This window comes from Thunnus albacares, chromosome 11 (genome assembly GCF_914725855.1).
Source record: "Thunnus albacares chromosome 11, fThuAlb1.1, whole genome shotgun sequence".
NCBI lineage: Eukaryota > Metazoa > Chordata > Actinopteri > Scombriformes > Scombridae > Thunnus > Thunnus albacares.
In genome coordinates, this window is record NC_058116.1 from 19712296 (window position 1) to 19727525 (window position 15230).

The window sequence follows — 15230 nt, forward strand, 5'->3', positions numbered from 1 at the left end:
TCCACAAGGATTTCTAATTTGTTGCACTTTGAAGTCCGATTAATTCACAAGAGAGAGGGGGGATATGAGAGGGCGGCGAGAATGAGTGCTGGAAAGAGGCAGAGAAGTCAACAGTGACGTTACAGTCATCTGAATGCAGAGCAGGGTTCAGCCAATATTGGTTTATGAAGGCTGATTATAATCTTTTTCAGCTCAAGATGCTGACAACTGATATTTATTTTCCTGCCTAAATAAATGGCATTACTGTCATGACGCACAGCCCCCATTCTTTACAGGTTAGTAACTGGCAGAAACACACATACTGTAACATTTCAGTACAATCTAAATGTAAATGCCTTTTTTTTTTTTTTCTTTTTTGCAAGAGGTGAGGTAGTTTGTTCTGAATGTCATAAAATAATGTAAAGAGAATGCTACAGCTTTAGACATGTGTGTTAATCTTTAGAGGGGGTTCATGTTCACTCACAGTACATGCTATTAAAGCTGTTAAGTTATGTACGTGCTCTGAAATACTGCTTTATATGCATATCCATTGTTTATTTTTGGTCCAGGGGTGTAATGCGTACATTTTACAGCTGTGCTGTTTTTCCACTATGGGTTTCCCATTGTACTCATATGTTGTTCGTGTTATGCTAAGCACAGTGTCTAGTCAGCCAGCCTACCTGGTAGCTTGTTAGTGATGATATTTTTTGGACAAAAAAAATTATACTTATTTTCTTTTCATTTGTTGCTAGATGGAGAACAATAGAACAAACACAGAGTGTTTATATACGTTTGAATATCTATGTGAGAAAGAGATTTTTGTTGGTAATGGTTTTAAGAAGAGAAATGTGAAGTACAGAATACAAATAAGGTTTCAGTTAAAATTCATACATCAGAGTAAATAAATACTGGCAGAAGCAGGAGAAGGAAACACATTATCTGTTGCCTGCACCATTACTTCCCTGTTCTTTACAAGACAAATGTAACCTGACTACAGGCCTCACACCTGGGGTCTGTTACACTGTTATTACCACTACTATAAATGCTAAATTACATTCACAAATACTTGTGTGAAATCTACCAGTCACAACGGAACATCTGTGGATTAATTTGATAATGTTTTCAAACAAACTGCATCACATTGGAGGTGAACCAAAAGGCTGATATCTGAATCCTGAATTCATTCTGTGCACAAAGAGAGGATGGAGGTAAAATAAAAGATGGACCGGGCCATTGTGAAAAAGATTTATTGAGTCACGTCCATCATTACAGAGAACACGGTACAAAGACAGCTTTACTAGGCTGTTAAGAAAAGTATGAGGCAAGAGGTTCAGACACAGGGATTAGGATTGAGTGATGAGAAAAGATATGCAAGGAAGTTCATCTTCTTAGCAATGAGACTGGAAGCTCACACAGCATAGCACCTAACAGAGTTTGACCTCTGCAGTGTATGGATAATCGTTTACAGCTGAGTCAGGCTGAACTGGGTTTAGTCTTTTACTTGATTGTGTAGAATTTGACCGAACAGGCTTGGCTATAAAATGTCGGTTTTAGTGTTTTATTGTTAGCAACATATCAGTATTTTCTGCCATTATGTTCACATTCACAGTGCCTTGGACTGTTTGAGTGAATTCAGGATTATGTTTTATATTTAACATAATATTGTGTACTGCACTGCCCACCTGCTGCAGTCTGTCTTCTCACATTGTTCCCTTGGACACTATTTGTAAGTACCTTAGTACCATTTTAACAAATGTTAGGTGCTGTTAGCAGAAAATAGTTACTATATTTTTATTTTGCTGCTCTATTTGACTGAGGAGCTGTTACATATTTTAGTCAAAATATGTGTTGTAAATTTGTATATGCACAAGTCGTGACTCAGAGAGAGCAGCAGGCTGTGTATCTAAAATAATTTTCAAATATTAAAGCTGCATTAAGCAATTTTTTTTAGATTAACATTCAATGAAAGTACTCCTGGTTTTGCAAAAGGGTTTCTCATGCTAGTGATCCCACTGAGAATCAGTACCCCTCTCTGCAGCACTAAGCAGCTTTCAAACACTTTTAGCTCATACATGTGGTTATCTGGACCGACAAAACCAAAGTGTTGGCAACTAACTGCTCCCAGTATAAAAGCAATAGAAGATAACTTTATCTTTGCAGCACAAAACAGCCACCAAAGTAAATGAGTGACTGGTGAAAATATGTCAAAACACAAGCCAAAGAGAGCCACATCATTTTCTCAGGAGATGGCACAACAAGCCAGGACTAAAACACCAGTAAATGTTGAACTTTTTCTTAGGTGACCAGAAAAATTATATCAATCTTTGCCATAATGTAAAATCTAATGTATCAATTTTCAGTGTAACAATAACTCAAACTAACCAAAAAGCTAATTTTTCCTCTGACATTACATCACAGATAAAGTTAAATTAGGCAAGCACTGACAAACAGTGAGTTAAAAAAAAAGTGCAACAGATTAGACTGTGCAGGGATGTTGGTGACTTATCTCAGACATTTACTCACACCTTCCTCTCCAACAAGTAAGAGTAATACACTCAAAATGAAAAGTAACTGCACCATTTGGTAAACTGGCAAGATGCAGCAGTGATCTTGTTCAACCCTCTTTCAGAAGTAATCACATGAAACACAAAGGTCTCCCACTGGCTTGTATTGCAACACAATACATTTCTTTTCCCCAGGATGCACTCACTGTGAAAACTAAGAAAATCACAGTCATTGACGTAAGACTTTGCAACAACTACTTTCATTCATGGCCACTAACTAACATCAAACTGACAGACAGGTTATAGAGATTACCACATCCACACAACAAACATGAATATTAAAAAGTATGTTTTATATCCATTTTTAAATCCAATAACTGCTCTGTTTATTAAACACTACCAGGATTTTGCCATGTTTGGTTTCAGTGCGTGCAGTCTGAATGACCAAAGGAGGCTTACAGACTCCAGAGTATAACATTTCTACATCAATCCAATGCTTTGTTATGGTGGAGGATGAGACGACAATTCAGAGCAGTAGCCTGCAGGTGTACCTTTGTCAATGGCGGGTTACACTGACATGCACAACTACAATTTCAGTCTGTCACTTAATGACCAGAATACAAGTCTGGCTTAACGATAAAATGCCAGAGGAGTTATTTTGAGGTTTTGCTTTTGACTTTTTTGACTTTTTCTGTTATGATGCCGTGACTAATGTCATTCATGCTAACGGAGCAGCTCTTATTCTGCTAACCATAGGGGTCCATTACAAACTGATTGCATTGTTCAAACCCAAAGAACTTCATTTTTACTTTATTTTATCTGAAAACTTCCAAAGATATCAAATATGCTAGTTTTACAGGAATGTTTTTAAAATGATGCCCAATATTCCAATGTAGAGAAACAAGAATTGAATTAAAACTTTAAAAATATTCAATAATAATACAACAGTAGTAGTACAGTTGGGGTGATGGGAGCTTTCAGTCCTGGTACACGAGCATCTTAATTTTTCGGTCTCATGTCTCTTTGCGTCCCAGGACTGCGTCATAAATCTTGCCTGTGTGGCGGTGCTGGATGTTGGTGAAGCCAGCAGCAGCCAGCAGGGCAGCATACTGGGCAGCGGTTCTCTCCCGGCCCTCCGTCTGCACCAGCATGTTCAGGGAGTATAGCTGCACTGTCAGCGGGCCAGAGCCGTCTTCATGGAGCAACGCCTCCACCAGCAATACACCTCCACCTGCAGGATCAAGAAGTCAGCTTTCTTTCTGTCTTTCTTTCTTTCTTTCTTTCTTTCCTTCTCTCCTTCTCTGACTGATTGGATGAGTGTCCTGGCATACTATCCCTGCAAGCGATAGCTTCATGAACATTTATTGTTTCATAGTTAACTAATCAATTAAATGCTGAATCACTGCAATACCGTATATCAAAACAACACTGTTTAAAATAATCATTAACTAAACAAAACAATTCTCATCAATTTGTTTAATCTGTTTGGTGTAAAGTTTGATCATACTTGTCCCACAGATTTATGTTAGTGAACAAAACTGTGATGATTACAGAGTATGCACAGTGTATTCTGTGTGTACACTGCAGAGTTTACTTTTAATGGTCAACTATTAACAGGACAAACAACCATATTTCAGCATTTCATTTAGTTGTTGTAAATTAGTAATGCCCTCATAGTAATATTCTTGTTTACATTCATAACATTAAATTGGACGTATCATGCACATTTCCAGGTCTTTATTTATATTCTGGGATTCTACTGTAATATCTTTGCATGATTTACAGCTTCAAAAAACTACTGATTTATCTTATAGCTACTGGTTCATTATGCAGCCCCTCGGTTCAGCCTCTGTCTGAAACAGGCTGTTTTAGCTCCTGTCTCTTTAAGACCCGCTTCCCAATGAGCCCACTCTGTTTTGATTGGCCAGCTTCAGGAAATGGCCCCTTGGCAGACTTCCACTGGCTCCAGAGGCTACGGAGCAACTTAACAAAACAGGCTATGGAACGGACGGCCATCTGTGGGCATGTGCAAACAATCTGATGTCATCATGAGTAGGAAGTAGAGGTAACATTGCAAACGAAGTGTTCTTCTGATTTTCAGGGATCATTTTTACATATGTTCACCTCAAGTTTTGGACCTTTGACCATGTTTAACATAGACATCCGACATCATAACAATATAAAAATAACAAAATCCCAAAAAGCATGATATGTCCCTTTTAATGTCCAGCAGAACTGATAAAGCTTTATATAGTGCCTTTTAACTGCAGACATATTTAATTGTCAAACACAGGTGTAACAAATATTGTTAATTGCTGTGATGCAGTGCGACAACTGCTGGAGTGGAGCAATCATTAATGTTATTAGTTCCATCTGTGCTTTTTCCTGCTATGACCTTTAACAAGGTCTATTCTGTGACTCCACTGAAAAACAACATACTACAACAGGTTGTATTCACTGCTTAACAGAGCCAGGCTTATTTGTTTTTTTTTTCCTTTTGTCCTACAAAAACACATGAGAGGGGTTTCTGCCTCCTGAGAGTGTCTGATGCTTTTGTGTGTGTGCGTCTGGCTGTGATCAAAGTCAGAAGGACAGATTTTTCTGGGATCAGCTGCATTGTGGGATACAATCTGCCATCTCATTTCAAGGCGTAGAAAAAAAAAAAACACTCCTTCTTACACTCAGAGCTACACACACTCACATACACACACACACTCACACACACACACACACACACACACACAGACCTGGTTTACAGGCTTTGTAGGCTTTGCTGAGTAGCTCTACACAGCGATCGTCCGTCCAGTCATGGAGGATTCTGGCGAGGATGTAGAGGTCAACCTCTGGCAGAGGGTCTTTGAAGAAGTCCCCTAAACACACACACACATTCACATGCACAATTCAAATGCATCGTATCCCTAAGACACGGCTATACTCAATTATTTCATGTAATTATTAATCAACAAGACCTCCAGTAATATGACAGTGATTCTATTAGCGCTTTACATACTCAAACATAATTACTACAAACCAGTGATGTCTTTTGTAATCAAATTATGTTAAATACATGTGACCTAACAGCTGATAGTACATTTACTCCTCAGTGGTGATCTAGTTTTGAGGGAGAGTGAAATGTTTCAGGGATCTTTGTTTTGAAGGGGTTTTTTTTATTTTATTTGGCCTCCGAAAGGACTCGTCTGGCACTAATCCTGCTCATTATGAGTGTAAACAGCAAGGGCAAAATGAAATATAAAGTACACAGAGGTCTTCACTCCTTAAAACAAAAGGAGCCAAAATCAGTATATTTTAGTTTTTGTGTTTTACATGTTTCATCTCATGCTGTTTTCAACACCATCATGGCTATGGGAACAGCAGGAAAGGCAGGAATTGATTTTGGCTCCGGGTTTTCAAGATGGCAGTCCTCTCTGAACTTTTTTTTTTCCACACTAGCTGCTGTGTTTGTGAGCTGATGCAACAAAGGAAGCTGGAGTTAAAAATTGACAGTTTTGTAAACAATATTTTCAGTCCAACATGCACATGGGCGTCAGCATCAACAGTGTTTTATTCTGCTTTTATGCTTGATAGTATATTAACTGAAAAAACTGTACACTCCAGGGTAATGGACATGGGAGTGAATGGCAGGTCAATATAGTACACTCAGTTGGACAACCACTGCCATGGTGTGAGTTAGATATACACTACAATGCTCCCTAAAACAAATGCACTTTTTCTTTAAAGTCATTTTAATGAACGCAAACATAATCAGATCAAAGATACTAAGATATAAATTTAAGATCACTTTCATAGAGCAGGTCCCTTTCTTGATGCTGTATTAACACTTGATACTGTGATGGAATATTGTGTACTGTATTACTTTGTCTTCAGACAGCAAGACATATGAACCCCATTTACACCTGGTATTCAAGGGGGACTCCATTGATTTTACAGGTCTTGGGGAGTACTAGCTGTTACTGCATATGTGAAAAAATTGTATCAAGCCTGTTTTGTGGCTCCAGAGGCTGCTTGAGGCTAAACGTTCAAGGCTACTTTAACTAATACTTGCATAACACGCGTGTGTCACTGACTGAACCGATACATCGAGACAATATATCCGGTTCTGCTGCATCGATTTTTTATCCTTCTCGTAAAAAATGCCTATTGTGAGTCCGACAATGTTATAGTAGTGCAAGCTAAACTGATGGAGCACTCTTTTAACATGCAATACGTGTAAATGCAAAAAGAAGGAGGTGGTCTGGCTTGCGTTGGGCCTCATGCAAGAACATTTTCTTATTCTTATCCTAAAACTCTTACTTTTTCTGTGAGGTTTGCTTATATGAAAGATCCAAGTTGGATTCAACAAACTCTCTTTACTGCACAAGCTTGTTGTAAATCTCTCGTTTCAGCCTGATGAATGCCACCTGTTCATGAGTAGCTGCATGTTCATTAGCATAATTAATGCCCCTAAAATTGCTGTACAAGGCAAAATGTAAAAACAAGAATTTCACACCACAGAGCTTCAAGACATTATAATTCAGTCAAACAAAGTGTTTCTCCCCTTGTGAAGAAAGACTGTTCATGACTAGTTCATGACCTCTCATAACATTTGTACCTAAGTACAAGAAAACTGATGAATGCCACACATTTTCTTAAATCACTCCTACATGCTTGTTTAAGTCCCCTTCTACTCAAAAATGTGATTTTCTTCTTGTTCCTACAGTTGGATGTTTGAGCTTCACTGTGCAGAATGATGTATGTGCAGTTTGTCACTAGAAGGCTGTTTTCACATTAATCTGCTGGAAGTGGAAAGTTTCTCTTTGGTCACTGAAATCCAATTTTAAGGGGCGGGCCTACAAGCATGATTTGTGACATCACAAATAGTTTGGAAGCCAATCCTGGTCCAACATTCAATTTACACAAGTGCAATGTGGAAACTTGAAGACATTGAAAATGGACTTTACAGTGAAGTAGGAGACATCTTGTGTCCAGCAGTTAAACTTTTGAAACTAAAAATATTTGCACATTCATCGATTCTGGATTTTTCTGTGAGGGAAAAGGAATAGATGTAACTTAAGCATTTTAACATTTTAACAACATAATTTAACTTTTTTGTGTAAAAATCATATCAGACAAAAATATTATACAAAGTAGAGTATTTTATATACATCTTGAAACATGTCTGAAGGGTATCTTTAAGAACAGATCTGTTGGTATGAGTGGTTCTTGCATGAAGGCCATTGTGATTGGATCTCAAGTAGGTGTAAATGGAAAGGAAAATGCGATCTCGCCGATTTCTTCCATGTTTTGTTTGTGTGTTTTTTGCTTAAGCAAAGTCTAAAGTGTTGCAGACTTATGTAAATTGTATACTTTTCCCTCCTCTGCCCTCGTGGACTGAGCAGGAGTGCATACCGAACTCTGTGGTATATAAGGGGGACAATGGAACTGGACCACCTCTTCCTCAGCAAAGCAAAACAAGTAGAGCCCACATAGCAGCATTGCTTCCTTTGACCTGGTACGTGCCAGCTTTGTCGACAAGCCCACCAACTCTTTACATGATTCGTATATTGAGATCTGATCACACTGCGGGCAGAATCGAGATAACGAGAGAGCTTATTAATACCAGGTACCAGGTGTAAAGGCGAAGGCTCAGATGTAATTATCCAGATATCCAGATCCAATTATCTTGCATGTTTGATTGCATGTTTATACCAAATGTAAATGAAGTCATGGGTTATACTACCTAAAAAAGAAACACCGTAACATATTGGATATGAGTCAATTCAGTTTTTCTGTATTCTGTATTTTGACAAAACTACAATACTCTACTCACTTCATCCTGGGAAGACTTCAGTTATTTTTATCTATAGTGTATGTGTGTGTGTGTGTGTGTGTGTTGAACTGGCTATGTATGATTAGAAATGTCAAGTGATTTCGCACAGTGGTAATGACGTTACCTTCGTGGAAGCTTATCCTCTGGTCAGCCTCGGTGACAAAGTGTTCCCTCGACGTACACACCACCTTGGGGAGGTCAAAGATCGTCACAGTGCATTCTGGGTAGGCTGACGTGCACTGCTTGGCTAATGCTCCACTGCAGCCTGCAGAGACAGATGCACACACACAGAATTACTTTTAGTTACGGCGCAATGAATACACACAACCTTCATTAAAAAGGTAGTGCATCACTCACATACACAGTACACACTCAGATGAGGTATGTACTCATTATTTATCTGCATGATTTCTATTCAGTTGTATATAGCAGCTTTGGGAATATGGTTCATCTAACATTCATGCCAATAAAGCAGACTGAATTGAACTGAATTTAGAGTGACAGAGACACAGATGCTTCATACAGAAACAGAGAGCAGACTGCTGTCTAGGAATCTTCCAAGGGAATGTAACTGAAGGAAAAGCAAACACACACACAGTTTGATTTGATGATTATCTGGCTATAACTGATTTCACGTGCATTTGAATATGAATATTTACATGTTAAAGCATTTGAAATAAGAAAAAACACTGTCCTCTTAGAAAGAACTGTTAGTAGCTCATTGTAGGGCAGAGGTCGGACCTGATGATTTGAAAACCAGACAACAAAATGAGCATACAAACTCTCTCTCACACACACAGACACATACATATGAGGGCAGAAACAGGGATTTAATGTGAAAATATGAATCTTTCAACTTGATGCTTTGGCACCATTATTATCAGTGTCCATGCTTCATAACGCAAACTGAATTTAAAACGGAGAGAGTGAGACAGAAAGAGAGATATACTGGGCGCAAGAGAGAGATGGATGAGGAATCCATGAATGGGATAGTGATAGAAAGGCAGTGAGGTGGAATACAGGATAAAAGGATCTCACTTTAATAAACCTGCAACGCCAGCCAGACGTGGGCTGTTGTGGGGCAAATTGTCAAGCCCTGTAGTCCCTTCCTCCCAACATGAACTGCTGCTACTGTATCAGTCTTTATTTTTCACACAGAGAGAGAGAGATACCCTTTGGCTCCCACATCAAACAGGGGTCAGCAGAGGATGAAAATCAAAGAGCAGCGAGGAGAGGCAAAACCAAACACAACACGGTATACAAGACCCCCAGCTAGCCTGGCTGCCTCAGTTTGTTAATGAAATCCTTTGAGAGGGGAAGTTTGTGATTGTTGCAGTATGTTATTTTTGTTGCACCATTGTTGTTTTTCTTTCTCTTTTTGTGTCTATTTACATTACATGTTTCTCTGATATGCATTTTTGTGCATGTATGTGATCTGGTACTACCAAATGTTCCACCACTGCTTCAAAATGCAGGTGTTTTTGAATGTTTAATAAAAGTCAGAAGTTATACTTACATATAAGTAAGTTTTGGCTTGAGCTCACTACACAGTAAATGTATTGAGTCAGCAACTGAATCCTGTTGACTATATCTGCATCCAACCTGCTCAGCTGTGTAAAGGAACCACTGGAGGGGAATTGATGTGGGATTTTACATATCAAGATCAGTTTACTCACATGGAGATTGCTATTCAGCTTGAGAAAACAGTTGTATGATTTCCTCTGTGGCTCTGGAGGGAGATTTTTAAAGTCTGAGGAAATAACCTCTGATGTCATTGAGGTTATATCTGCTTGGAGTTGGTTGAGACTACTTTTTTTTTTAAAGGGGATATACCATGCACACTTCAAGGTCTATATTGTTATTCTGGGGCTCAACTGGAATATCTTTGCATGATTTACAGTTCAAGAAACATATTTATCTTATACTGACCCCTCATGCAGCACCTCAGTTCAGCCTCTGTCTGAAACAGGCTGTTTTAGCTCCTCTCTCTTTAATCTCTGTTCTGATTGGTTAGCTTCTGGAAGCTGCTTTGCGGCAGACTTCTGGCAGCTGGGGAGGCTCCATCAACAAACCATGAAACAAATTTCACTACTTTTTCTCACTCTTTACTCAAATTTGTCAACTTCTAAAATACATCCGTATATGCTTGAGCCAAAATCCAATCTGAAATATAAGAGTGGACAACGCAAATAACACATGGAAAAACCTTAGCAACAAAAGCTACAGAAAAGATGGCAGTTTATGGGCATGCGCGACAAGCCGACATCAGCTCGTTGGCAAGGTAGAAAAAAAGTTGCAAAGAGTTCAGAGCAGGTTGAAGTCTGGGCTTCTGACTCTGACTCTGACATTGTAACAGTACATAAATAGCGGAAAACCAGAAAAAGCATAACATGTCCCTTTTAGAATAGAAACCCTGTGTTACAAACTGGGAGAAGCAGTTAGAAAGACATGGCAGTTCCAGACATGGGAGGTTCTAATGAATGAACACCTTGTTGAGCTGCATTATGGGAAGTGTAGGATCCAGCGTTTTTGAAGCTTGACTGAACAAAACAAAAGTCAGGAACAAAAGTCAGGATATTTTGGCCTCTGCTGTTTGGTTTGGACCTTTTTTTTAAATCCCTCTCTTGCAAATCCCCCAGCTTTAGTAAGTGCAACATTAAACCCCTTTAATAGCAGAAAACAAAACCCAGCCATGCTAAGTTTGGTGTTGCATTTTCAATTATAATCAGTGGATGACATTATGCTCCACATCAGGAGCGATACAAAAATGGCAATTGAAAAAAAAATGTGTTGGTAACAAGAGACATGTTGTTTGATGTTTGATTAGTGGTGGAGGGTAATTAATTACATTTATTCAAGTAGTTACTGCAATTGCTTGAGAAAAAGAAAGTAATCTGCTAGTCATTTATATTTTACTTCATGCACCTGTAATCCTTGTGGCACTTGTGTCAGGTGAGCGTTGAGGAATTTTTTTCTTAAGGGCTACTCATGTACTGTAGCTCGAATGTAAATGCTTCCATGGACAGATTATGAGATAATAGGCCCATGGGCACAGACATGTTAAATGCCCCCCACCCCTTCTACATACTGCAGGACTATAACCATGACGCTGTTTATACTTGTTTTGTGTCTCTTTCAGCCACATTTTGCAGGTGAGTTGGTACTCTGAGGTGCTGCTGTTGGTTTAAAAATTGCAGTTGTACTTCAATATTTAAGGGTAGTCTGACCTCTGTCCAAAGCCTCCTGCCACAACAGATCCGCACTGACTCTCCTCTACACAGATATTATGACAAATACTACTGCACACTATACAGAATATTATAGAAAACCATCACAGAAAGCCTGAGATGCAGGTTCAGTTTTCTCAAAGTAGAACTATTCTCCTGATTTAAATAGCTTTACCAAAGTTGCTGTATTTTAATGAAATGTCACTGTTATAATAAAAACGATAATAATAATAAAAAACTTTTTTATATAGAACTTTTCTGTGCTTTACAAAAAGAATATAAGACCAGGCAAAGCAGATAAAAAGAAAGTAGAGACAATAAAATGAATAAGTTCAGATAAATGAAAACATATATCAGACATTTCCAAAAGCTTTTACAAAAGTTTTAAGAAGAGATCTAAAAGACGCAGGCGAATTAGTGTGTCTAATTTCAGCAGGCAGACAGTCCCATAGTGTGAGAGTTCTAACAGCAAATGCTTAATCACCCTTAGTCACCAACCATGACCTGGGAGAAACCAGCAGGGCTCTATCCGCGGATCTTAATGGCCAAGAGGGCACATACCAGGTTAATAAGTCAAATATGTATTGAGGTAGAAGGCCATTTAAGGCTTTAAAAGTGAGCAATAAGATTTTAAAATCAATGCAAAAGTTAACAGGGAGCCAATGTAGGGAGGCGAGCATGGGGGTAATGTGGTCATGCCTCTTTGTTCCAGTCAAGCAACAGTATTTTGTATCAATTGGAGATGGTGGAGGGAGCCCTGGTTGACACCCGAGTAAAGTGCGTTGCAATAATCAAGCCGAGAATAGATGATACATGTAAAACTTTTTGTAAATCAGCAACTGATAAAAATGGCCTTATTTTAGAGAATATCTTGAGCTGGAAGAAATATGACTTTACAACATTTTTGACCTGATCGTCAGAACAGAGATTAGCATCAATTACCCCTAGATTCCTAGCAATCTGTTTAATAATATTTGACAGATCACCCAGATTAGTAGCAAAAGAGCTGATGAAATTTGGGGGACCGAATAGAATGACCTCAGACTTATCATCATTAAATTTAAGGAAGTGAAGAACATCCAGGATTTAATATCAGAGAGGCAAGTTCTAAGATTTCCCAGGCTGCTCTGTGGGTTGTAATGGCAGATACAACTGAGTGTTGTCAGCATAAAAATGGTAAAGCACATCATGCTTCTGATTTACATGGCCAAGAGGCAGCATGTGTTTAGAGAACAGAAGGGGGCCGAGAACAGAACCCTGAGGGACATCACAACTTAACTGAGCCATCAAGGAAGTAGAGTTACCCAGAGCAACAGAAAATGCTCTGTTGGGGAGGTATGACCATGATAAGCTGAGAGCACTGCTCTTGAGGCTTACCCAGGTTTCTAAGCAATATAAGGGGATACCATGATCGACTGTATCAAATGCAGCACTTAAATCTAAAAGAACTAAAATTTAGCAGTCACCTCTGTCTTCAGTCAGCAGTAGGTCATTAGTAACCTTAGCAAGAGCTGTCTTGGTACTATGAAGTTCTCTAAAAACCAGACTGAAAACAGTTAAAAACACTTTCATTATTCATAAAAGATATCAGTTGGGATGAAATTACTTTCTTCAGAACCTTAGATAAAAAAGACAATTTAGAGATGGAAAGGGGTCCAAATTAGGTTTCTTTAGTAGTGGGTGAATAATAGCATGCTTAAACTGTTTGGGAAAGTACCAGAAGCCAGAGAATAGTTAAAAATTTGCAAAATAATAGGGCCAACAGTGGAAAACCTCCTTGTGCAGTTTAGTGGGGATGATGTCTGAGATGCAGGAGGAGTTCATATTGGAGACTGTATCCTCTAACATTGAGATTGCAATGGGTTGAAAGTGGGAGAAAGAGGCAGAACTAATATGCGAAATAGAGATAATGCAAGGGTCAGGCTGGATTTGGGACGTGATACTCTCGACCTTATTAACAAAATGAGTAAGAAATTAACTCACAGTAAGGTACAGAAGGATAAGTGGAGCGACCATTAATAACTGAATCAATTACTCTAAACAGAACTTTAGGATTATGGTGATTTCTGGATATTAACTCAGAGAAATAGGCTGTTCTTGCATCCTTGACTGCTTTCTGATAAGTTAACATATGGTTTTTAAAGGTGTTATGTTCTATTTCTGACTTGTTTACCTTCCAATGACGTTCAGATTTTCTACAGAGTCTTTGTAGTGCTCTAGTGTGATCATTCAGCCAGGGGATGTTATTTGATTTTTGTTTTTCCTAGTTTTAAACAGTACAATTAGGTCGAGGATGGATAGGCACTGATCGTTAAATAAATTTAACAGACCATCTGGATTGAGAGGAAATAATGTAGAATTAAAGGGAGATGAATTAAAAGCATTACAGAATATAGCTTCAGAACCAGCGTTAAGAATGCAAGAATGTCTTGTAGGGTGAAGACAAGGAATACAAAAGCTACAGTGGAACTTTAAAACAGCTTTATGGTCAGTTACCAGCATATCCACCAAGTTGAGACACTCAAGAGAGATCAGAGGAGAGAACCAAATCTAATATTAAAATCACCAAGAATAAGCACCCTGTCGTATTTAGGCATAACAATAGATAAAAGCTCAGAAAACTCAGATATAAAACAGATTTAGGAGGCCCATGAATGAAGATGCAGACTAAGGGGGCAGGGCCAGTGATTAAGAAACTTAGCACTTCAAAGGAAATAAAATTACTAAAAACTGTTGTCTCAGTATGCTGTGCAGCTATAAAATGAAGGACAAAATAAACAAAAACAAATGTTGTTGGATTGGATTCAGTTGGCAGATACTCAAAATTAAAAGACTGATCAGGATCAGGACCAAAAATAAGATCAGGATGTCCCTAGTTTTAACTGAGCTCTGTGACTTTCCAACAAGGAATGCTGAATCTCAATGGTCACTTCAATCAGAGACGCAGGCCCAGGGGCCCAAGGGGTCAGGGGTCTCCTGGGCCTGTGCCCAGTACTCAACAACCCATCCAAGCTTTTATTCAACAACATGTCAGAGGGAAAAAATGTACTTTGTATTAAACTGTAACTGCATTTGTTAAATGTTGCAACATGAACTGGATGACTGTTAAAATAATAATAAAAAAAAACCCATTATGCTTCAAAACCATGAATTTTCATTGAGTTGCAGTAACCTTTAAGATGATTATTTATTTTGAAACACAACCTAACATTGAAACATGTTTTAAATGTCACATTAGAATAAATCTAACTGAAGGGCTCCACACAGACTGCCAGTAAAGAACAAACCACCTTCAACTTATAAATTATATAGACTATAAATGTGGACAAAAACTGACTGATACCTGATTTGGATTAAAGTCAGCTAGTTGGCAAAAAGTTAGACAGATAGACATAGGACCTGAGCAGCAGGTGTGCACAGACACAACAGATGCTGTGTGAGAGACACATTTTGGAGATGCACCCTCATAAATAAACATGAACACACAACCTCATGCTGAGAAGGTAACAGAGGAGAGGAAAGCTGTCCTGGATGTGTGTATGTGTCTCCACATGTGTAGAAGTGAGTGTGTGCCTTTAGTGGCTTCACAGCTCCCCTGTGTGGTCAACTGAGGTGTCACAGCTGGTGTCGGTACAGTGAACCGCTTGCTGTTTCTTTGCTTCGCTGAGCCCAAACTGGATGTTGTAGGTTTGA

At 38.7% G+C, this 15230-nt stretch overlaps 1 protein-coding gene across 1 annotated transcript in view; it reads right to left on the reverse strand.

Annotated features, from left to right (window-relative positions):
- Window positions 1-1211: 1211 nt before the first annotated feature.
- The window catches only part of asmt (acetylserotonin O-methyltransferase), a 28133-nt gene continuing 14114 nt past the window's right edge, over window positions 1212-15230 (reverse strand). Inside the window, exons 6-8 of the mRNA XM_044366085.1 lie at window positions 8435-8575; window positions 5231-5353; window positions 1212-3714 (exon numbers count right to left, since the gene is read on the reverse strand). Of these exons, the coding sequence (XP_044222020.1) occupies window positions 3497-3714; window positions 5231-5353; window positions 8435-8575 (482 nt within the window). The 3' untranslated portion in view covers window positions 1212-3496. The remainder of the gene's footprint in view (window positions 3715-5230; window positions 5354-8434; window positions 8576-15230) is intronic.